This window comes from Ostrea edulis, chromosome 2, assembly GCF_947568905.1.
Source record: "Ostrea edulis chromosome 2, xbOstEdul1.1, whole genome shotgun sequence".
Taxonomy (NCBI): domain Eukaryota; kingdom Metazoa; phylum Mollusca; class Bivalvia; order Ostreida; family Ostreidae; genus Ostrea; species Ostrea edulis.
Window position 1 is genome coordinate 88,351,323 of NC_079165.1, and position 26,054 is coordinate 88,377,376.

A 26,054-nucleotide genomic window follows, 5' to 3' on the forward strand; every position below is an offset into this window, starting at 1 on the left:
TTAAGATATATTACTGGAGTCAGGTACTCTTCACACAATTGCTGTGAAAAAATTGCGTCAGTTGTGCCAGTGGCGGATTTAAGGTGGTAATTTTCAAATTAAGGTAAATCGTAGTATCTTCTTTAGAAAAATGTACTAAACGATAAAAGAAGCAATAATTTCTTCCATTCTCGGAGAAATAAATGACAAAATCTTTTGATTTCTTGATTTACGTTATTAGGAGAACCTAATTTTTTCGAACAAATAGAATGCATTTGGCTTGAATGTTGTACATGTATATACAAAATGAAATTCCTCATAGGAACGTTTTACCGACCACCTAATTCAGAGGTCAGTAAATGGGAATATATAGCTTACTCACTGGAAAAGGCCAAAGATAAACGCATTGATGATATAATCATCACTGGGGACTTTAACTGTAATTTATTTAACACATCCAATTCCAAAATGGGAGATATTATAAGTGATCAGGGAATGTCACAACTTATTTCAGAATGTACGCATTTTACCGAAAATTCCGCAACATTGTTGGACCTATTGATTGTTAATAATATAGATATTGTTGAATTTTCAGGTGTTGGGGATAATATTCTCCCGAACACAGTAAGATACCACTGCCCCATTTTTTGTGTATTAAAACTACCCAAATCACATACAAGAACTTATAAAAGAAAGATATGGTCTTTTTCTAAAAAAGATTTCCGAGATTACCAAACTCACTTAAAGAATACAGATTGGGATGCTCTGATTTGTAAAGATATTGATCAAACATGCAATAACATATCAAACTGCATTATTGATTCAGCCACAAAAACAATTCAAATAAAATCATTACATCACGCCCTAATGAACCTCCATGGATGTACAACGATATTCGGAAATTTATTAGAATTCGTAAACGTCACCATTCAACTGCTAAAAAAACTGATTGTCCTTGTGATTGGGCACGGTATAGAAAAACAAGAAATATATGTATCAACAAAATTAGAAACGCAAGACAAACTTATTATACAAAAGTAACTGATAAATTAAAATCAGGTATAGTAAATTCTAAACAATGGTGGACAAAACTAAAAAGAATCATTAGTACTAAAAACTCAAGTACTTATCCTCCAATTAAAATTGATGAACACAGCCCGCCGATAAGTAACACTAAAGGAAAATCAGATTTATTTAATATTTATTTTTGTTCCCAAGCAGTAGTAAACGATGAAAATATTGAGTTACCCTACGATGACAATCCTTGTGACATAAACACTCTTTCAAGCATAGTGATTTCTACTCAAGACGTTAAAGATGTCTTGGAAACACTCGATACAAACAAGGCCACTGGACCGGATTGCATCAATCCTACTTTACTTAAACAAGCATCATCAACTATTGCTTTACCTTTAAGTAAGTTTTATAATTCATCGCTTCATAGGTCTAAAGTCCCAGACCAATGGAAAATAGCAAATGTTATCCCTGTATTTCAAAAAAGGCAATAGTAGTATCGTCAGTAATTACAGGTCACTATCTCTATTAAGCATTCTTGGTAAATGCATGGAAAAGTTTGTCTTTAAATATTTATACAATTTTATTCATACCAATGCTATTCTTACGTCACATCAATCTGGCTTTAGGCCTAACGACTCTACAGTCAATCAATTATTAAGTATTACTAGTGACTTCTATAAGGCACTCGATCAGGGAAAAGAAGTTAGAGTTATATTTTTTGATATAAGTAAAGCCTTTGACAAAGTATGGCATAAGGGGTTATTATACAAGCTTGAAAAAATTGGAATTCGTGGTGAATTACTCGCTTGGTTTAGAAGTTACTTATATGATAGGAAACAGTATGTCGTTATTAATGGTAGTAAATCAGACATAGGATACATTAGGTCTGGGATACTCCAAGGGAGTATACTTGGTCCTCTACTTTTTCTTATTTATATCAATGACTTGGTCATAGATATTGCATGTGTGGTCAAACTGTTTACTGATGATACATCACTTTATACTGTTGTCGATAATGCAGACACTTCAGCATCTTTGCTTAATGAAGATCTCGAAAAAATCAACAAATGGTCAAAACAATGGCTTTTATCTTTTAATCCCACTAAAACAAAATGTCTAACTATATCTAATAAGGTCAAGAAACTTTTCCATTCTTCATTGATATTCAAAGATGTTCATCTAAAAGAAGTCGAATCTCATAAACATTTAGGGGTCATTTTCAGTAGCAATTTATCTTGGCAAGTCCATATAGACGAAATAGTGAAAAAAGCCTATTCACGCCTGAGTATATTGCGAAGGGTCAAGTTTATCTTAGACAGAAAAACTCTGCAAAAAATATATTTTTCATTTGTAAGACCCGTCCTAGAATATGCTGACATTATATGGGACAATATACCAGAATATTTAGTTAATAAAATTGAAAACATAGTTAGAAGCAGCCAGAATAGTTACGGGAGGTAATAGACTAGCATCCAGGCATCTTCTATATAAGGAAACGGGATGGGATCCATTGTCAAAGCGTAGAGAAAATCATCGACTTATTCAACTCCACAATATATACCATAAAATGACTCCCAATTATCTGAACAATATAATTCAGTCTCTGAGAAATCAAGGTCACAACTACAACACAAGAGCAACTAATTCACTGCAAGAAATCAACTCTAGAACCAAGCTATACTTTAATTCATTTTTTCCATCTACAATAAGGAAATGAAATGCACTTCCTCGAAATGTCCAATTAAATCCCTCTCTATCTAGCTTTAAGAAATATCTTAATATAAGTGTCATTAATATTCCAAATTATTTTTATTTAGCAACAAGAATCGGACAAACTCTTCATGCAAAATTGAGATTAGAATGCAGTGCTCTTAATCTTCATATGTTTCAAAGAAAATTATGCAATTCATCCCTTTGCATTTGTGGAGAAGTAGAAAGTATTGATCATTTTCTTTTACGCTGTAATATGTACTCAAGAGTTAGGACCAATACAATTCTGACACTGCCATATCCACTTAATGTAGAATTATTGTTATACGGTAATGAAAATTTATCTGAAAGTGAGAACAACAGCATTTTTTATTTAGCCCAGAAATTTCTTATTGAAAGTAAAAGGTTCTGAGCCTATACCCCTGAAAGCTGTTCTACTAAATCTACATGTAATACTGTCATATTGTATATAAAATATACTCATGTGCACCAAGGTTGTAATAAGTGGAAAACCTGTGTTTATTACTCATTGTTTATATGGCATAACTCTACAATTTATTATTTCAGCTTTGTCTATAGTTTATATGCGTTTGATCTGTATCGACACTTATCATACATATAAACGTGTTATTTTTTCTCCCAATACTCAATTCCAGCTTTTCTCTCTTATTCCTATTTCTTCTTGTATGTATTGTAATAATTAGTATACGACTTATTTTACTTAGAATTTTCATTCCCCTCTTAATTGTAAGATATTTAGAGCGAGATTAATATAAGCCTTTTGGCTTGTTTCTCAATCTATTTCATGTATAAGACATTGTTTGTAAACATTATCGAATTATTTACGAATAAATATTGTTTAAACTAATTTTTTCGAAAAAAAAACCTTAAAATTTGCGTCATTTTATTAATTTCACCTTAAAAGAAATGATAGAAAATAGTACAAATGACTAAATAGGCGACATATTTCAAGCCCTATAAAATCTATAAAATCCAGGAGCTTCCGGGGGCTTTGCCCCCTGGACCCCCCAAGGGCTTTGCCCTGAACCCACTGGGGGCCTCAAGGCGGCCCTAAGACCCCCCTGTCTCATAAAGTGGCGCCCTCCCCCCCGTAACCGCAGTTCCTGGATCCGCCCCTGGGTGCAACTTTTGTCAACGGGATCGTGTGCTGCTTTTAATTAAATCCTTCGACTGCAAAAATGCTGCCCCATTTTAGTGTTTGGCTGATGGATACAGCGACTCTATTCCTGGACCCATTTGAAATAATTTTGCATCGAATGCTGTCTCCGGGTGCATAAATGTTTCCAGGTTCTTTGGATCAGGATGGTATTTTCTATATTCATTTACATACCGGTGTGCTACCAAATCATCCTAATCGACGCATACAGAGTTTAATACCGTATAACGGTTTTTTTCTGTGGTTGTCCAGTTTTTGCAGAATTTTACGGATAGAAATAATCCGCAAAAATTACAATCACGAAATATATATTGCATGCACATAGGTACACATAGATATAATGCAACCACAGAAATTGGAAAAACAGAATATAATTTGCTACCATTTACGGATCAAATCACAAATATTTCCAACCGCATAAAACACCCTATGCAGTATTTATACTTTGTGCAGTGTATTTTCAACAGCTATCAAATGACCTTGACTAGCGAAACAAACATATTTAGATTTGTTGTTCATTTGATTATATTAGAAACATCTTTTAACCCAGGTACCGGGTCATTTGATCAAATTTGTATCGCGAAATGATGTGGTTTATCCTTTTTCGTGTGGATTAATTTTTCAGTTCCAAAGTCCGATAAATCTTTCTGAGCACGCGGAATAGCAGACTTTCGAGTTATTGCCCAAACACAGTTCCTCTCCGAATTTCTTACACGCCTTCACAATTTGTTTGTGGGTCCTTGCACTTTTTTAAATTTTAGATTTCTACACTTCAAAGACACCAGAACTCAAACAATTTCCCAAGAACAGAGTGTTGTACATGTATTGGTGCATGTGGTTTAGCTTGTAAGGTAGACCTGGTAAGGTTATTTGAATCTCAAATTAATACCAGCCGGGGGAGGGGTATGCCATGAACATATCTAGTCTACATATAAGAGGTGTAAAGCCAAGAATGTTGAGGATTCTGTAGTTTATCAACTATGTACAGTTTGTATTGCACTGTATCGCATTGCAAACCTAAAATAAAACAATTGCATCAATAAATATTTACATTATGACTTATAGAAAATGGCATAAACAAAGAGAGTGATGATATGAGTTGTTATAATTTCAACATGATATCGGCATTAACATTGTGAGTAAAGGGCAACAACTCTCGATACAGTATAAAGTTTGCCAACTCTTTCATTCAACAATGAAAAGGTAATAAATAGTCATTCTGAAGACAAATATAAATCACATAAAATACACATACATGTATCTTTTCTCTACTTGACATGTTTTAAAAGGTTTTATCCGTAAATTGAAAAAAAAATATTAACGTATAACATTTTCAATTTTCATAAATATTTTTTATTCTATAAAAAGAATAGAACGTCTATCTGAGTCTTTCATACATGTTTTATTTGATATTCATATCATGCATCCAATACTAGCGTTTGGACTTTAGAATACCTTATTTGCAAACAAAATATCTTTTTTTATGATTCCGGAATTTTTTTTAAAATCATATAAAATAGTTGAGAGCGTGTATTACTATTCCGATGATGAAATCATGCTTCATTCATTAAATAAAATTTTAGTGTAACGAGCCACCTTAGATCAAGTTACATGAATCATCTTTTCTAAACAATGGTAATACATGAGCCAGTTTCCAAGGATTTGGAAAACATTTTTCAGAAAGAGATCTAATATACATAGTGCTTTAGATTAAGATTTTACTGTATGTTTCAGCATTTTATGGCTGATACAATCAGGGTCTATTGCTTTATTAACTGGAATATTACAGAGAACATCTAAAATTTCTTGTTCATTGAAATTGATATCACCAAGAGTACTATACAGCACTCTTCAATTCCTACCTGTGCTGAGTCAGGTTAATGTTACTTCCTATTTCACTAACTTGTTTAAGTACTTGTTGTGTAACGATACTCTTGATTTTAAAACACAAACTTATTCACATTAAAATCACCTTGTACCACATACACACCGTAAAAATTAATATTATTTGTATTGAAATACGAATATTTCAAAAGAAAGTGCATCATATAACCTAATTAAAAGGTAATCTGATCAGTTTTATGCAACATATATGTTGTTGTTTACGACAGAATGCTACACGGTAAAATTCCATCCGGTTGGTCAGTGCTACAGGTGATATGGGAGGCTACTGTGTTTGCTATTCATTGAAACCAAACGGCCAATCGATGAGTAATATGGTAACCAATGTACGAAAATCTCGCATGCTCAGTGAAGCGAACTGTCAAGCTGTTGTTTGAATTAGAATATCTAGCACCGCCATTGATACGTGCATTGCTGACACACCCATTTAAATACAGTCCGAAATTGTGGTCATTATTCTATATTGTAAGTCTACCGTCTGTTATGTGTCCAGTAACAGTCTGTTCTTAGATATAAATAACCGTTATAAGCTTCCATAGTGGACATATCTTAAAATCAACATATATCCTATATATCTATTGAATTTAGATTTGGTTACGATTGAGTTTGCATATCTCCCTCTAAAATAAACTGGTACCCTGTTGACCTCGCTTCTCTCATGTACCAATCAGTGGGGAACCAGTCTAACTCTAAAACATGGAGTCATATGCATAAAAATTGAAATCTAAGAATTTTCTTAAGTATATACTTAAATTTCTTAAGTAAATACAGCTAAACTGTAAGATTCTTAAGTTCCGTTGCATAGCACCTCTAAGCAACATGCTTAGTTGTTCTTAGTTAAGTACATCGCAATCTGCTTAAGTTTATCGTTGCTATGTCAAACATCATTTCCGCTTTCACTTTACCGTAAACATAGATTGCATGGAGTTGAACATTTTCTTGATAAGTCTCTCTTGTATCGCTAATAAATGATGAAATACTATAATTTTTTGTGTTATGCAAGGTTAATAAAATAAATAGACCAAAAATTAAATGTCGTTTTATATGACGTTATATCCGATTTTATCGTCTGCATCTGCATTGATCCTTGAAAATATGGCAGAAAAAGGTATTGAGAGTCAGTTGTTAGAGACAACTAAGAAAAGAAAACCGAATTGGACAGCAGATGAATGCTTGTTTTTAAGCAAGTGTGAAGAAAAACATAAAAGTATCCTTCGAGTTAAATTCGGAACTGGGGTTACGACATTAAAGAAGGGGAAAGCAGAGCTATCAGACGCACGACGTAGTGTGAAACAAACGGGTACAAACGAATATATATTAAATCTATATAGTATATATATAGTATGCATTTCAAATTTGCTTGAAAAACATACACGAACAAGACAGGCACTAAATCCATTCCCCGTAATGTGCCGATGACCAACTATGTTTCTTTACTATCGCATTTAGAAATAAATAGATCTTATAGGTTCCAGGTTTTCATAAACTTCCTAGACCTAGCTTAGGCAATCGAGGGTAGCCTAATTGTATGTTATCTTACCGTACCATCGAGTATGTATCCAAATAGGCCCAATATCATATGTTGTTTCTGTATTCAGCAATCAAATCCTCAACAAATTCGAATATCGCAGTATGCACAAAGTTATACACAGTAAACAAAATGTCGAAATATGCATCGTCATTGACTGAAATGACGTAATATTATTCAAAGGTTATGTCCCTTTGCCCCCCCCCCCCCCCCCCCCCCCCTCTTCCAGTCATGAATAAATCCTTATAAATCATGAAAAAGTAAGTGTGGAAAGTTAGCTTACATAGGTGACGTATAAGCCATTGCTATTTTGAGAAATGTTTAATTTAACTTAATGAAAGAAAAATATGAATAATGTAAAACCTTTGATCGATATGACCCTTCTAAATAAATAAGAAATGAATATAATGTGCATGCATAAGTACAGGGATAACCCACGGAAGCTCGAAATTGATTTGCAATGGGGCCCTTTGATGCACGGATATTAGCACTAGGGGATCGAACTCGGGTCGCAAATGTTACTGTAGAAGCGAGAGCGCTAACTCCGCCCTACCCGGACACCTGCTTTTTTAACTATGAAATCTCTAAATTCTGACTAAAGTTCAGAATGAGAATAGATCTAACTTGATTTAATTTAACTTGATTTAATTTACCTAATGACTAATTTAAAAAAAACCTGGTGATTTCATCTTAAATTTTATAGAGTAAGTAAGACTTTGTACTGTAGAAATGAATATAGGTTGTGGTTTGATTGATTTATATTCAACAAGTTGTGTGTTTTCTAGATTATACAGAAAATACATAATTATTATGATGTGTGATTTTTCCCCCAATAAGTACCCACCCAAAGCTGGCCCTATCTATGCAATACAGGCACTTAAAAAGGAATTTTTCAAACAATTTTTCATCCCATGGCGGATCGAGGAATTTTGAAGGAGGGGGGGGGGGGCTACAATTAATTCTGGTTTTCAAAATTGGGGGTACATCTTAAAGATGCGTTATATTTACTTTTCTTTAGCAAAATCATGTGACGAAAGGGGGGAGGGGTGTCTAACTCCCGGACCCCCTCTGGATCCGTCACTGATTACAAACTTCAGACAGTCTTTGATTCCTTGATGCATTTGAGTACGAATTATTTTCTATTTCTAAAGAATAAATACTTACATTAATTTCGAAATTACACATAATTGCCTAGTTTTACATTTTTTTTTATACTATTCACAAAATATCTTACGACTAAGATCAAAATTTATGAACACTGTAATTTTCTTATTTTTCATTTCTTGTAGATTTTCTTAATTAATATGTAAAGTACACCCATGGTTTATAAAACTTTAATACATATACTTATGGCCTTCTGATCGGAATTTGGTTATTCGTCCAAAGATTTTGGATCAGCTCTTTGGACGAATAAGGCATGTCCTAATTCGCTCCACTTTTAACATTGATTGACAAGACCAAAAAATATGTAGTCTGCGTTGTAAATACGTTTGTAGATTAGTGTAGTTGTAGTGCTAGATATATTTATATGTAGTTTTTGTTATTATTCTCTGTTGATATTGGCCACATTATGTAATTCTTTTCGTTTGTCCTGAAGAAGGTTGTTCGTGTCATTGGTCATTTTAGTGCTTTGTATATATATATATATATATATATATATATATATATATATATATATATATATATATTCCAATTACTGTGTTTCGTAGTAAACGGTGTTTCTCCATTCGAAAGACAAAGTGCTGTTCTTGTACCTTTTAATCTTCAGCTTTATGCCACTGTTCGAGTGATTCCGAAATGTAACTGTTTGAGACAAAACGAAGAAGGTTTTCGGAAAATATCGTGCTATTTTGATTACATTTATACGATGAAACTGATAGTTTCCGAAGTTACACACTAATGCCTCGTTCACACGAATGCGCATTAAATTTGACTTCGCATCAAATTCACACGGCGGTAATATTTAATGCGAAGTAAACTAATGCGCATTAAATTCGTATGCATAGGGTGCGCGAAATAAATTAAAGAATAGACTATGTTATTGAAAATTATTTTTATAGATATTTTAATGAATATTGTGTAGATACAGAATTCTTTGTTCAAAACGCTATATACATGTATACTACATGTTTACAATTTACATGCTGATCTACACATAAGGAGTTTTGTCGTGTTTATTTATAAGTTCCTAAGAAATTACTTGTAATTTCCTCTGACGACCAGCATTCAATCTAGACAATATATTGTTTCTTCATGGGCCCAATTTTAAAACGTCTTTTTCACCATTCCGCTGACTACTGTTGTGACGTAATTTTTAATTACTAATACGTATTATAAGTCTACTATGACGTCATATGGTATAAAAAATTAACAATGAGCGGCATATTTGTTTTAAAAAATGAAAAAGAAAATCATATTATCACTATTTTGAAACATTTTTGTCGTATTTAAAAACAATAATTATTCCTTCCACATGTATTACTCAGTATGCCTATATGCAGAGCACAGATTTACGTCTGACGTTATCTAATGACATGCTGTTTGTACATGTTTTTAGTGATTATTATCATTTTGCTTAGTTTTTCGTACAAAACTAACATTAATATATATAGCTGACCATGGGTATGATGCATGTGACCCGAATTGGCCATTACGCATGCGTCTACATTTAATTCGAATTAGCTTCGCTTAGCGTTCACACGGAGCTAATGCGAAGTAAATTTAATTCGCATTAAATCACGACGTCAATTTTAATTCGAAGTAAACTAATGCGCATTAAAATATCCGTGTGAACGCGGTTCAGATTTAATTCGCATTAACTTACGTTTAATGCGAATTAAATTCTTCGTGTGAACGAGGCATAAATGATTCCCACGATACACGGAGAAGCTGATGAACGTAAACCAGGAAACACAATACATTTGCATATTTATGATTTACCTGATACATGTAACACAAAACGCGATAGAGAACGGAATACCTGATAAAAGGAAAATGTGATAAGTAATGGTTATCTTCTAGCAACCGAGTAATATTCACATTATCAAATAGATGGACGGTCCTTCTGTCGGAGCGCACGAGTGAGAGAAGGACAGCTGTAGCGGTGATCGCTGTCGCTGATGATCAGGCAATCTCTCACCAGAGGGTGTATTACGCTGCGCTACAACACCTCTGTAAACGTCTGAATGTCAAGATTCTTGGCAAAACTTATTTCTACCTATTGCATACTAAAGTATGATTTTACAAGTTTTAGTGTTAAGCTTAAAATCTTACAGTAAGTTCACAAAAACAACGAATTCCATGATTATTCTAGTATTATTGGATGAATGAATATTTAAATAAAACCTTTTAATTCGCTCAGGTGTCTCATATTTACCAGCTTCTGCGTTTATAAAATTCAGACAAGTGTTTGATTTGCTTAGATATGATCATTACAGTTTGATATGCTAAGTTAGTTTTAGTACGTTTTGATATGATTTTTAGACGTTGACAGAGGCATTAGTGGAGCGTAGCGGGAACGATAACTCTGGGTAGAGATTGGTGACAATCGGAACTCCTCGAATGTCTCGCGCACTCGACATAGATCTCGGATGTAATACGGTGGCATCCATGAGTGAATTTGATGCATTGCCAGTTGGCAATGCATCAAATTCACTCATGGATGCCACCGTATTACATCCGAGATCTATGTCGAGTGCGCGAGACATTCGAGGAGTTCCGATTGGATTGGTGATCAGGGTCGCTCTAAATATAGCGGTAGCCCTGCTGTTCGACGCTCGCATAATTCGACCCATAGGTAATTGTAAACATGTTTTATGGTTATAATCAGCAAATTCTTTTGAAGTATGGTGATAAAAGAAAAACCAGAAGACAATAAAACAATTTGTATTATTGAATTATTTTGTTTTCAAAAAACAAGAAAATGCTTTGGTTTTTAATTCTACATCTGAAATTGTGATCGGCATATGAACTTCATTTATGTACATATTTTAATGAGAAGACGTGCATTTTAACTAATCTATTAAATTATATAACTAGTGCAGCTCCTATAGAAAAAAATCAACAGAAACTTACTAATAATTATTCATTTTACATGCAAGAATCATCGAGATCGGCACCCCACCTATGTCGTCCTGTACTCGAATCTCGACTGATTTATTCCATTATGATTATGATAACAATACCTTGAAAGTAAGATAGTGGTTTAAAAAGAAAAAGTAAATATTATTGTTTATATTGTCGATGATTTAATTGCTAGTATGAATAAATGCGAATCATGATCACACTGTACCAGTCTAATTCTAAACAAAGTTGTGACTCGAATTTCCTCTATTGTGTTTTTTAATATTGAAAAGTAATTACCTTTTTCATATCAACTATGTCAATGAAGTATTTTTATATAGAAGTTGAAATGCTTAGGTATTTAGTTTTAATTTTTTGAGCAATTAGGCCTAGTTATGGATTTAAAGCAGATTCCAATAGTTTGTGGTCAGAATAATTGATGCCCCAAGACTAATTTTCATTTGTAATTAAATGAGCACAAAGCACAACTAGCCAATCCAATAAACTTATCATAGTTATGTAACACTAACCTGACTAAGAAGATAGGTGCCTGTTTTTGACCGACTCAGGTTTACATTTCTAGGTAAACATCATATCTATAGATATCTAGTGTTTTTCAATGATGATATCAGACATTCAGTATTCGAAAATGTGGATAATTTATGATGAATTAATGTTAAGAATGGAGATATGGAGTTCATACTCCATTAAAGTAATTTACTTCACGTAGTTCAAAACACGTGAAATTAGTTTAAATTCATTTCTTTGAAAACATGCTAGAAAAAAGGTATACTAATGCAATAATCAGTTATACATGTATTTGGAATGATCAATATGAATTATTTACCCTGTGAAAAACGAATAGAAAACATCCTATATATTGGAAATCTCGAGCCTACATTAAAAATGTGCATAACCATTTGCATGAGATTTCTATATGGTAGAGCCTAGCTGCAATAATGTAGCCCTATCCAATTTTTTTTTATTCTGACGTTTTCGGGATAGGGCTACAATTCCATAGGATCTCCGTAATGGTGCAAAATAATTTTATGAATAACCGATAATAAACTCTGCACTGTGTATTAGTCCCAAATGTTGTTTACACCAAAAGGAGTACCAACTTTGTGCTCGGGCATGTCTAATAAAGGTGTTTTTAGCTCACCTGAGCTGAAAGCTCAAGTGAGCTTTTCTGATCACCCGTATTCCGGCGTCCGTCCGTCTGTCCGTCTGTAAACTTTTCACATTTTCAACTTCTTCTCAACAACCACTGGGCCAATTTCAACCAAATTGTTAAAATAGAGGGCCGGCCACCTTCCAAGGGGAGATAATCAAGAAAAGGTAAAAATAGGGTAGGGTCATTAAAAAATCTTCCTCTCAAGAACCACTGGGCCAGAAAAGATGAAATTTATGGATAAGCTTTATTAGGTAGTGCAGATTCTAAATTGTTAAAATCATGGCCCCCAGGGGTCGGATGGGGCCACAATAGGGGATCAAAGTTTTACATACAAATATATAGGGAAAATCTTTAAAAATCTTCTTCTCAAGAACCACTGAGCCAGAAAAGCTGAGATTTATATGAAAGCTTCCTTATATAATGCAGATTCTAAATTGTTAAAATCATGGCCCCCAGGGGTCGGATGGGGCCACAATAGGGGTCAAAGTTTTAAATACAAATATATAGGGAAAATCTTTAAAAATCTTCTTCTCAAGAACCATTGGGCCAAAGAAGTTCACATTTACATGAAAGCTTTCTGACATAGTGTAGATTCAAGTTTGCAAAAACCATGGCCTCCAGGGGTAGGTTTGGGGCCATAATAGGGACTACGGTTTTACATGCAAATAGATATGGAAAATCTTCTGATATGGACCAAAGTGACTCAGGTGAGCGATGTGGCCCATGGGCCTCTTGTCATTAAATATAATGTACAGCATGCAAAATTCTTCGTCTGCTCCGCCATGCTTGTTATCGCGAGATCTCGTAGGTGGATCTAATGAAAGCCTAAACATTGACAATCAGCGCGAAAATGTAGTTACTCGAGCCACTTCGACAAAGAAAGGAAAATCATATTGTTGCAGAAAGAATTTACAATCTGCTGTTCGGTTTTTAACTTGATATTTAATTCAAACCTTTTCAATACCGACGAAATAGCTTTCGCCTCCATACTTGTCCATTGATGTAAATACTACCTTATATGGCATATGCAAATGACTTGACACTTCAGTACATGAAACATGGCGCACAAATATGAATCGAGGAATTGGAATTTATCGAAATTGTTGAAAACGGTAGAATAGAGCTTCACAAATCTAAAGTTGAAGGTTGTAAATTTATATATTGACTAAGAAACATAGAATATCATTTTATTTACGTAAAGAAAGTCAGGAAATGTTTAGAATGAGCGCAAATGTTCCCGCACTCCCGCATTTGCACCATTACGGAGATCCTAAGGAGTTGTAGCCCTCTCCCTAAAAAAAACACCAAAAAACAAAAAAACAAAAACAAAAAAGCAGAGAGGGCTACATTATTGCAGCTAGGTAGAGCCCTGATATTTAGAGGTCAAAGGGCAAGTATTATGACATCATTTACTGATCCTTTTAATTCTTTCTGCATTGAATTTGTCAATTCTCCAAAACATCCAAATTTCCCTCATTGTGATACATTTTAATCTGTGATCCATTTCAATCAGTCTGTTGATTTTTTGTTGGATTTGAATTATATTTTTTTCGAAGAAATCTTTAGAGTAGCATAATTTCATGTGAATTTGCAATTCTTGAGCTACATGTACGTATGTTCTATTATAACACCAGGTTGCACTCAAATACAGTGGCAGATCTATACCTTACTGTGGGGTGGGGGTTAACCCATTTAAAAAGAATGATTTAAAATGGTGCACTTTAATGCATTTTAGACTGAAATTCTTGTTCTTTCTTCCCTTCATTTGTAGTCACCACATCTTTTATATGTTTGGGTGTGGTAAAACAAAAAAGAAGACCCCCCTCCCACTGAAATATTCTGGTGTCAGTATATTTTTCTGAATTATAGTAACAGAAAAGCAGTGTTCGAAACTGGTTTAAAACTTAGTACAGATTGGGATGAACTCCGACTGAAAATCCTGAAAAAGAAAGAATGCTGGAGATGATTTCTCAATCTGGAAAGAAAAGGGTGAATTGTCAATGAGGATGGTTGACTGTGTTGGCAATTCATAAATGGCTAGCCGAAAGTCCGAGCTTGGCAAATCCCTGTGTAAAGAAATTAATTGATTAGTATGCAGGGTATGGCCTTGAAACATAACACGGTTGACATCAACTGCAGACCAAGAGCAAATATTTGTTACTGAGGCATACATGTACAATACAGATGTGTATGCCATTGAACTGCACTGTGACCCAGCAGCTGGATCAGCTGACAAAATATGAAACGGTCATTTTGAAGTGCGACTCCAGTCACCGACGCTCATAATTAATTCAAAATGATTATTTTCCCCATTTTATTTCTCCCGAATTCTGAAACTACACTTAGATTATCTAGTTCAAATCAAACCGCCGCCTATTTGCACCTTTTACAACTTTTACAGACCATACACTAGTCAGTTCTGACAAAATATGAAACGGTCATTTTGAAGTGCGACTCCAGTCACCGACGCTCATAATTAATTCAAAATGATTATTTTTCCCATTTTATTTCTCCCGAATTCTGAAACTACACTTAGATTATCTAGTTCAAATCAAACCGCCACCTATTTGCACCTTTTACAACTTTTACGGACCATACACTAGTCAGTTCTGACAAAATATGAAACGGTCATTCTGAAGTACGACTTCAGCCCCCCCCCCCCCCTTCCCCCCGAAACTCAAACAACTAAACTACCCATGTTCATTATAGAAAATTTTGACAATGATCCTGCTGGTGTACATTATTACACTGGTTTAGAGGATATTAACAAGTTTTATAACCAGGTTGTAAAGTTGGATGTTCCAAATAATTTTTTTTTTCTTTCGCTGATGAACTTAAGAAGAAATACCACAAATTTTGCGCTATCGCGCATGTTTGGCATATCGGAGACATTAGTTCAAAATATCATAGATACGTGGATTAATTTCTTATCAATGGCGACAAGTAAATATCTAGCCCATACAAGAACTAGTTCGCCATTTTACCCCGTCTGGATTTAAAAGGTCGTATCCTAAAACTAGAGTTATAATCGATGGGACAATGTCCTATCAAAAAACCAACAAATTCGAAAACACAACAGTTAACTTTTTCTTTTTATAAAAATCGTAACACGTCCAAAGTTCGTGTTGGTGCAACACCTGGTGGACTAATTTCTTTTGTGTCAAGTGCATACGGAGATAGTGCAAGCGACAGACAGATTACTGAATGCAGCTCTTTGCTCAACAATTGTGATCCATATGATAGTATTATGGCTGATAAGGGATTTAATGTCCAAGACATTTTCGCACCAAGAAATATAACCATAAATGTCCCTACTTTTTTTTAAAAAGAAAAACCGACTCTGATAAATCAAAGTACTTAAAGTACTCGTGGGAGTTGAACATTGTGGAAATTCAGTTAGAAAAGATAGTACTGGAAGGGTAGAGGGATAAATGACTGAATATTATCATGATTTTAGATACAAATCAGCTGTTGTTGTTTTTCAAAGCGTTACAACAGCAAACATGGATAATGGAAGGCCCATGGGCCACAACGCTCCTCGAGTAACTGAAGTCGTGTTGTTGTTTTCTAGAATTTCACCCCTTTATATTCTCATGAAAAATGTGACCACATATTATGGCCCAAACATTCAAATCAATATGGTTACCAATGCCTTGCAGTTATGAAGAAGTTTTTCCCCTGTATATATACATTCAAGTTTAATCCTAGTTATAGCTAATTCTAAGGATTCATTACTTGAAAAGGTAGTCCAATATGCTAAACTGTCACCTCAGTATACTACAGTCCTGTAGAGGATCAATGGAATGGTAAATAATTGTATAATAACTCAAAATAAATGAAATGCAAAAAAATTAAAAATTGTCGGGCATCGGAAATGCACAAGCCGAGTTGCACAAGGAATGGGCATAGAGGGAACCGGCAGAAAAGTTTTCAAGAATTATCAAGCAGGGAGCAAAATTTTGCGTACATAAATTTCAGCCGACTTAAATCCTTTGTGACCTTGACCTTTAACCCTTGACCAAAATCAATAGGCTTCTTTGTCTCATCAAGGGCGATAATCCATCTAAGTTTAATTGAGATCCTATAATTTGTTAAAAAATTATAGTGCAGAAAACAAAATTTTCTCCAAATTTCAGTCTATTTATAGCCACTGTGACTTTGACCTTGTGACCCCGGAATCGATAGGCTTCTTCTCTTACTTAATCGATCTAAGTTTGATTGAGATCCTATAATTCGTTCAAGAACTATGGTGCGGAAAACAAAATTTTCTCCAAATTTCAGTCTATTTATAGCCAGTGACCTTGACCTTTGACCTAGTGACCCCAGAATCGATAGGCTTTCTCATCTTACTGAGGGTGACAATCCATCTCAGTTTGAATGAGATCCTATAATTTGCTCAAGAGCTATGGTGCAGAAATGAAATGTTGATGCGTGCCCGCCCAAAGGCACTTCATCAGATCATAAGCCGAGTTCGACTTCATCGCAACTCCGCTAAAAATGAAATACTAGTCAAATAATGTTATTTATTGCCAAGGTATTTGGGATATTATACTGTGGCTCAAACAGGGAGTGAATGAACCTGACAGTATGGAAAGCATATAATGGAATCAGACTTGTGATGCTGGAAATCTATAGTGATTAATAAACTATACATGTACAAGATCCATAACTATTTTTTTTTTTCAGTTTGTGAGGGAGAATCCTCATGTCTCTTTCATCTGTAGACAAATAAACAATGTGTTTTGACCAGAGCAATTTCCAATCCTTTTTGCAGCATAAATTCAACATTGTGGCAACTGGGTTAAACTTTGATAGTGAAGTAATACATGGCAGCACCTTATTCCATGCTCTTAAAATTTCTGTTTGACACACACTCATGACATCCACTCTAACATTACAGAGTGCAGCAAAATCCCATTGTAATAGGGGATTCAAAATGGATAACTGGTACAAAATATGGTACATACTATTCAAAAAGGATAATGAATTTGAAATATTGATGTCTTGGAAAAGGAAATTCTGACATCGGGGCTCTAAGCGTTTTCAAACATTGTCATTTGATAAAAGTGTTCTACATTTTTAAAAATAGAGATTAATATGTCTTTACATACATAGGTGAGAAAGTTTCCATTATTCCTAGCCGAGACATACCATGTATGCGCAAAAAATTCATAAACAAATATCACACTACTCGCGTAGAAAATGTGGACCTTACCGTCAGATCATCAAGCGCAGCGAAACACGCCATTTCGAGATTATAGTCGACGAAAGCTCGGTAACAGTAATGAATAAGGTACACTCATTTTGTATCTATTTTGTGACTTTCTTTATTAAAAGGAACAGTTCTCTAATGTGTAACGTGCAATTACTACGTAATTCAATAACTTGAAGCATGAAGCAGTTTCACTTTGCCACCGGATATAAGAAATTTTATTTCGTATTCCGATCCCAATCGAAAGTTGTTGACTGGGAATGACGTGTTTAAAACCAAATATATACACATACACAATGTTGTAGAGTTATTTCTTGTAAATTTTCTGAGGTTTCGCACCATATTCGATATTTCGCGCCACGGTGTCAATAGGGCTTGTGTGCAGTTGTCGTTCGTTTCCCTATCTATGTTTATAGGTGACGCTGTGCTACAAACGACAATTTTCAACCTTATCTTTTATGCCAGCCTGCCCTCATACAAATACGCAACTCATAATAAAGGTAAAATTGGTCATTCATTATTTGAATAAATGACAAAAAGGCAAATGCAACATATATACAAAATATAAACATGTAGAACAAAATTGCTCCAAATGTAAAAAGTTACTAAATAAAGAAGATCAACATGTATATACATAAAGACTTCCGCCATTGGTAAAGAATACCATTGTCCTATTTTTTGGCATACTAAAGAGACTAGACATGAATGAATGCAATGCCCACAAAATCTGCAAAAACTGGGGCGTTCATCAGACTACCTTGTTACGGTGGCCCCGGGGCCATAAAACTTAGCTAGCTCACTTTTGAGACCAAAATCTGAGACCGTCTCAGATTTCGGTCTCAGTCTCAAGTTTGGTGTGCCATAAAAAATTCTCGTCTCAGTCTCAATCTCATATTTCTAGTTTGATCTCACTTATGAGCTCAGAAAGTTAGATCGCTGGAAAGGTGTCTCAACTCCGTGTTTTTTTCTCACTTTCAATATGGCTTCCGCAGCTGCCCGATTGAATCGGTATAACATCATCCGTAGGAGAAGAAGAGCGCCCCGGCCCCGGATTTTTCAAGATAGATCCAATCCCCTAGAGGATTTGGAAGGTGATGAAGTTTTCATTCGGTTCCGGTTTCGTCCAGATACAATTCTGTGGATTGTTGGCTTAGTATTTGATGATTTACAGAGACAGACCCATCGAAATTGTTCCCTACCCCCTTTGCTACAAGTCCTCGCCGCCCTGAGATTTCTCGCCACTGGCTCGTTTTACAACATTGTCGGAGAGTCTCTTGGGATTTCAAAGTCAGCGACAGGGAGAGCTGCTCGGATGATATGCCGTTTGTTATCATCCATGGCTGCGCGCTTTATCAATTTCCCAGCCAACTTGGATTCGTACAAACGTACTTTTTTTGAGATTGCAGGTAAGCATTGCATTATTTGAGTAGGGTAGTATTCCGTAGGGGAACCAGTCTATTTCAGGGTTAGACTAATTACTGCACTGCTATGTTAAGGTTTGATATATATATATATATATATATATATATATATATATGTGTGTGTGTGTGTGTGTGTGTGTGTGTGTGTGTTATTGTATTTCGTTTTTAAAGCTAATTGTAAGGTATTACAAATATTTCACGATATCAGTTTGTTGTGGATAAACATGTAAATAAGGAAATAAATAAATATGACCAAGATATTTTTCTCTCGGGTGAGTGAATTACCCTGGTCGAGTTATTTCCCTTTTTGTTTGTGTGCTATGTACACGGAGATTATTACACATTCAGTTCACACAACGATTCAACGTGACAATGCATTCAGCTTCTATCCTATGTTTATCTAGTTCACGCACCTGAAAATTCAGTGTTCCTATACAGCTGTAGATGTCCTCGAGGATAAGTATATTTGATTAATTTAAAAAAAAAAAGAGTTTTAATCCGATTTTCCTCTGTTTTGCATTGCACATGTATACAACAGCCTTGACGGATGTGTTGCTTATGAAGCTTCACTTTTGTGGCTATTCTTCTTGTCAAAGTCCTATTTCTACATTCAAACTTCGTTGTATTGGCTGCTTACATCCTCTTTTCCCGAAGCAATAAGTAGAAAATAAATTGGTGAGGTATATTTTACAAGTATATCACTATCGGAAATGAACAATGTGCCTTTAAGTCTTCGTATTTGATAGGGTTTCCGAACGTTGTTGGCTGCGTGGATGGCACTCAGATCAAGATCAAAGCACCAAGTGAAAACGAGGGAGATTTCATCAACAGGAAAGGATTCCATTCACTTAATATTCAGGTACTCATACCCTAATCTCAGCGAGATTCGTCGAGGCTGGATATTTGGACTGACGCCTCTTCCGAATCTCAGACCAGTGTCACATAAAGTGATTCGGGAAATCTTGCCTGAACTTCGGCCGCTTGTTGCGATTAAAATGGGTTAAATTGAATTTCTTGCCCGCTTCAACTTTTCGTCTCAGACATCCTATTAACTCCCTATCACAATGAAACATGCATTTCTTACCTTTACAAGGTGTAAATCCCACAGTAATTCAAGTTGGCTATTTTCGAAGCCATTGCAAACGGCCACCATTTCATATTTTACCTTCTCAACACTGAAGAGTTCCGATATACTACTTCATGACAATTTGTACTATGATTGAAAATACAGAACTTATTGGTTGACAATTACTTTGTACAAAGCATTTAAGCATAAAAATTAAAAGCAATAAAAAGAAAACTGTGTAATATTTAATCAATCTATTAGAAGGCGTCCTAAACTATCGGAACTCTTCAGTGTTAAGAAGGTAAAATATGAAATGATGGCCGTTTGCAATGGCTTCGAAAATAGCCAACTTGAATTACTGTGGGATTTACACCTTGTAAAGGTAAGAAATGCATGTTTCATTGTGATAGGGAGTTAATAGGATGTCTGAGGCGAAAAGTTGAAGCGGGCAAGAAATTCAATTTAACCCATTTTAATCGCAACAAGCGGCCGAAGTTCAGGCAAGATTTCCCGAATCACTTTATGTGACACTGGTCTGAGATTCGGAAGAGGCGTCAGTCCAAATATCCAGCCTCGACGAATCTCGCTGAGATTACTCATACCCCACACAAGAATGTTTTTGGATATAAACTTGAAAAGTAGTAAAATGTAAAGCAATGGGGTCGCAGTTGATATGCAGTTATACTCTATTCAATAGCTTATACAAACCATTAAATCAAGGTTTTAATTTATTAAAACCGTAAGGCGCATTTCCATGTTATTTGTTTTTTCATGCAGTCAAATTAGACATTGTTTTGTACCCAATTACTCATCTGCTCCAGGTATCTTGACCAGGGATCATCCCTGTAAAACTTAATTTCGTGCAGATAATTGTCTTTACAGTATATTTTTAAGATTTGAAACACGAGAATTTTTTTTTTTTTTTTTTTTTAGGTTCATACAACATTTATTCACATTATGACAGTCAGGGTTTTAACATCATGCCCTTACAAACCCAAACTCAAGAATTTTTTTGAGTGTGTTTCAGAATTTTTAATTTCATTTTTGGTGTATATATCATTCATGCTGTGTACTGACCTGGATATTCCCTAGCTGCAGAACTGTAGCTCTCTGAAAAAATATTTTGACATAACAGAGAGCTACAGTTCTGCAGCTAGATATTCCCATGAAACCAAATATTTTTATGTTCCCGAGATCGAAGATCGGGGGGGGTATTGTTTTTGTCCAGTCAGTCATACTGTAATTCTGTCTTATCGGGGGCATTTGTGTTTCACAAACATATCTTGTAAATTTGCAGTTGTAAAAGGCAGGTATAATGTTAAGTAATTGCCATATATTGCTTAATAAAAAACAATTGTTGACATTCACAATTAATCATTATTGTAGATGGTATGTGGACCCAATTTCAATATCACCAATGTTGTGGCCAAGTGGCCAGGGTCAGTTCATGACTCTAGGATGTTTAAGGAGTCTCTATTATGCAGAGAATTTGAAAATGGTATGTTGATATTTTTACTGCAACAAGGTAGTACCAAACAGATGCGTAAAAGTTTTCCTGAAGTTCAATACCTTTGAAACTTTGATATTTTGTTCTAAGGAACAAAACCTCTTATAAAAGAAATCTATCATAATAATTTTTTTCTGTACTTAATTTCAAATGACAAGGAATCTGACCCCGTTAGAATAATGTGAAAGTTACAACCTGATATGCTTTGTCATCTTGGTCATATTTAACGAGGCCAAAAAAAAATGTTGGTTTCCATTCCACTTTCACCTCAACATTTTTGATGATCGGGAAGTATTTTTTTTTTATATGTTGAATCATTTTTTAATGATTTTAATTAGTATTCTACTATGCCTAAAACATAGTGATTGCCTAGTAATCAAATAAAAAGTTATAATATGGTAAACAAAAACTGTTTCTGTGTTTTATAATCTGTTAGTGCATTATAAATAACTTCATAAGTCAATAAATATACTCTTGTTGTAGTGATGGCATTTGCAAAATCTATGAGAATGGGGAAAAAATGTGTTAGGCCTAAGGGTCAGCAGAAATTTGTAGGGTCGGTCGGAAAAGTGAAAACCAATATATATATTTTTTTGGCCCGATTTACATTCTGCATATCATTTAAAGATTTAACTTTGGCATTATAGTATATATAATAATAGCAACTCTTCTTCTGAGATGCGGGAGTCTTATTGCTGTGTTTCTGATAATATGCATTGTTTATTGATATAGGGCATATACAAGGCATACTGTTGGGGGATTCAGGATATGCTCTCAAGAAGTACCTCATGACGCCATATTTGAATCCCTCAGATGTCCACCAGGAGAGGTATAATGGTGCACATTGCAGAACTAGGGTTCTCATTGAGCAAACCTTTGGCATATTGAAAAGAAGGTTTGCTGGTTTGCATACAGAGCTGCGACTTTCCCCAGAAAGGGCCTGTAATGCCATTGTAACTTGCTGTGTGTTGCACAACATTGGAATTGTCAGGGGTGATATCCTACAGTTTAGAGGGAATGATTGTCCCCAGAATCCCACAGACTACGCTGAGAGAAATGTTAGAGTTCTTGATGGTAAAGCAGTACGGGACCATATTGCAAGAAATTACTTCTAGGTAAAATAACATTTAGTCAAAGTTATTTTAAATTTTATTCAAACCACTAATAATTTTAATCATTGTTAAACAACGTCATTTTCACTGTTGAATATGACATACAATGGTAATTTTAATCATTATCAAACAATACCATGTTCACTGTTGATTATGTCACACAATGGTAGTCTCTATGCACTTAACTAGCTCAGTATTTACCACAGGTAAACTGTAAAGAATACTATTTTGTAAGATATAGTATTGTTTACATCTATTTATTTACACTGTGCATGTGTAGTTATTCTAATTAAAATAAGGACTGATCAAGCAGTTTATAGAGCCTTTTACACAAGTAATAATAACTAAAAGCCATTGTCTGATTGCTTTGTAATCGTTTATTACCATGAACCATCCAGTGCCTAGGTTCAATGTGTCTACACAGAATTGCTCACAAATTATCTGCAGTGTGACATACACAGAAGACAAGACAAGACAGGATATTCAAAATAACACACAAATCTAATCATGAATTACATCAAATCAAATATAATTATAATGATACATGTAATAATAATATTGAGGATAAGAATATATTTGGAAATGGTTTTGTTCAGTAATTCAGGTATATCATATAGAGTACAATACTTTTAATCAGTCAAGTTGTTTTTTTAATTGGAATTTAACTGTCATGTTGTGCATACCACCCCTCCCATTTCAGCTCACCTGTTCAAATTTACATTACAGTTTCCTGACATAGTACAGATTCAAGTTTGTTTAAATCATGACCCCTGGGGATAGGGTGGGGTCACAATCTAGGATCAATGTTTTACATGCAAATATATAAGGAACATCTTTAAGTACATGTATGACCAAGGTGGAAGTTTTTTTACCAAACACAGACAGACAGACAGACAGGCCAAAACTAGATGCCACCATATCATCGATTCCAGATAAATATAATAAAGCCTGTTCTAGTACATTACCTACATGTATTTAAATTTCTGAAAAATGAGACAGAGACAGGTAGGAAGAAGATTGAAATGAATTTTTTCGCATTTCTAGAAGCTCTATTTCTGATCTAACTTTCTGCATTTTTAATTTCATTAATTCCATCTCAAATTCTAATTTCTTTTTCTCTGTTACAAGTACATCGTGATGTATGGTGTCAATTTCTCTTGAATGGCGTTGTTTTTTTACAGAGGGTGTGTTCATCTCTACAGGTCGGGGACAACACCCTGAGGCATTGGAAGTGGATGGTCCTGACTGCTCTACATTCATTGACGGTCCTTCCTTCTCTGCAGTTCCCGTTTCCTCTACAATTATTGCAGACATTCTACCATTAATTCTCTAAAACCAAGTTTGGAGACATATTATTTTTTTAGCCCACTTGACCTGAAAGTTCCAGTGAGCTTTGTTGTCTGTCTGCTCGTAAACTTTTCGACAATTAAATTTGAGGCTCTCATATATGACATTGTTTGTATTTTTATTTTTTTACTAAAATACACTTTCTCAAGTAAATTTCAAAATCTGTATACTATTATTGCTTACCTATGTGCAAGCTTACACTTGTCTCCATCCCCCCTTCCACTCCTTCTAAAGATGGCTTTCCAGATAGAAATGCCAGCATGGCCTCATCAATGGGGAAAGGAGATGGGGGCTTTGGACCTCCACCTGTCGAGGGATATTTTCCGCTACTGTTGATTTTCTTTGCTGTAATAAAATGGCATATTTTAATTTAAGGTAGCTCACTACACTAAAGCTTATACTCTTTATGACACTACATGTACGTCACAAGATGGCGATTTAAATGTTTTGTTCATATGTGTTGAAATAAATTTTTGAGCCACCTTAAATGAGATTTAAACATGTGTAATTATATAAATCTTAATTGAACTGATGCACAATTAAATATTTATATTTGCCATAAATCCATGTTTACCTCGCTGCTTCATATTTGACCATTGCTTCTTGGCCTGTTTAATGGTCCTCTTCTTGCATGCCCCTTTCCTGTGAATATTGTATACATAAGTCTTATTACATAAATCAAACTTGAAGCTAATTAAATGTTCCACTGACACATTTACTTAAACTTTTAGAATAGATTTAGATCATAGATATGAATTAGAAGTGTTTGATAAAATATCTTTATATACATGATATCTTGAGAATAAAATCCCTTTAAAAAGGGGGGGGGGGTACTGTGTACAATTGGTAAGTTCAGGCTTAAATTGTTGCCATGTAATACTAATATGAAATTGGAAAGGGGAAGTATCCAACTTCACCATATTTGCATTTGAATTAGTAGTGAATTTGAAAATAAGTTGGGGTGGGTGGGTAGTTCTGATATCCAGATAACTATAAGGCTAGTACAAGAGTGTTTCCTAATGATTATATAAAGTAAAATAGAAATATTACAGAACTTGAAACAAAGATGAAGTTATACAATGATGGTCTTGCACTCTGACTCTTGTGTATGTTTGTTGTAATCAAATAGCCTGGTCTGAATGCAAGGGGAGTCGGAATTACATGACACCTGTTTTGATAGTTCCATACGTAGGTCTATGAATGTACTGAGGTTTCTTTTAAAAATATGGTAGGATAAGTGATAACATTGTTTAAGAATCATAGTTTTGGAAATCAATGCGCCCCTTGAGTCCAAAACCCGGATCCCCTTCTCATATTACCGAATCCGCCTCTAGAAACAATTCTATAAATAGCATTTGATACTCGCTCTGCACATCGACAAAAGATTCAGTAACGCCAATCTAATTAAAATTAGATCTTTGATCCGCTCATGCAATCGATTGCATGAGCGGATCAAAGATCTAATTTTAATTAGATTGCAGTAACGCAGGAGTAGATCTACTAGATTTTTTAAGCGATCGGTCAATTTATTTTTCTCAAAAACAACATAAATGAGAGTATTCTTTGTCTAACACATATCGCACGGAATGCGCAGAAGTATTAAGAAACAGAATATGCCCCATACTTTGATTTTGAATGAAAGGAGATCTAGTTACTTTTCTCAAACACTTAATATCGAGTACCTACGAAAATTCACATGGATGTTTGTTTCATGAGCTGAATTCAAGGTTTGAAATAATTTGAGAAAGAACCATGATAATCTGTCACAAGAATACATAGGTACAGGCAAATATACCTGTAATTACAAGTAGATCTAACTATAGGGTAAATTGGGGCAACT

At 34.7% G+C, this 26,054-nt stretch overlaps 2 protein-coding genes across 4 annotated transcripts in view; both read left to right on the top strand.

Annotated features, from left to right (window-relative positions):
* Nucleotides 1–26,054, top strand: part of LOC125678264 (uncharacterized) — a 61,361-nt gene that overhangs the window by 23,636 nt on the left and 11,671 nt on the right. Inside the window, exon 1 of one of the 2 annotated variants that reach the window (XM_048916578.2) lies at nt 18,183–18,261. The exons of the other annotated variant lie outside the window; for it this stretch is intronic. Within the exon in view, the coding sequence (XP_048772535.2) occupies nt 18,220–18,261 (42 nt within the window). The 5' untranslated portion in view covers nt 18,183–18,219. Of the gene's footprint in view, nt 1–18,182; nt 18,262–26,054 lie in introns of those variants that run through there. 2 annotated transcript variants of the gene reach the window in all.
* Nucleotides 18,263–24,313, top strand: LOC125678262 (putative nuclease HARBI1). 2 transcript variants are annotated; one of them, XM_048916575.2, is made up of 5 exons: nt 18,263–19,167; nt 19,929–20,041; nt 21,635–21,746; nt 22,488–22,870; nt 24,049–24,313. In XM_048916575.2, the coding sequence occupies exons 1-4, from the start codon at nt 18,741–18,743 to the stop codon at nt 22,868–22,870; spliced, it is 1,035 nt and encodes a 344-aa protein (XP_048772532.2). In that variant the 5' UTR covers nt 18,263–18,740; the 3' UTR covers nt 24,049–24,313. The 2 variants fall into 2 exon arrangements, with proteins under 2 accessions (XP_048772532.2, XP_048772533.2); XM_048916576.2 differs by having other exon boundaries at nt 24,070–24,313.

Coding starts and splice junctions, on each gene's coding strand:
- LOC125678262 (XM_048916575.2), top strand. CDS start 18,741: ATGGCTTCCGCAGCTGCCCGATTGAATCGGTATAACATCATCCGTAGG. Junction 20,042..21,634: donor TCCATTCACTTAATATTCAG/GTACTCATACCC, acceptor TCATTATTGTAG/ATGGTATGTGGACCCAATTT. Junction 21,747..22,487: donor ATGCAGAGAATTTGAAAATG/GTATGTTGATAT, acceptor TTATTGATATAG/GGCATATACAAGGCATACTG.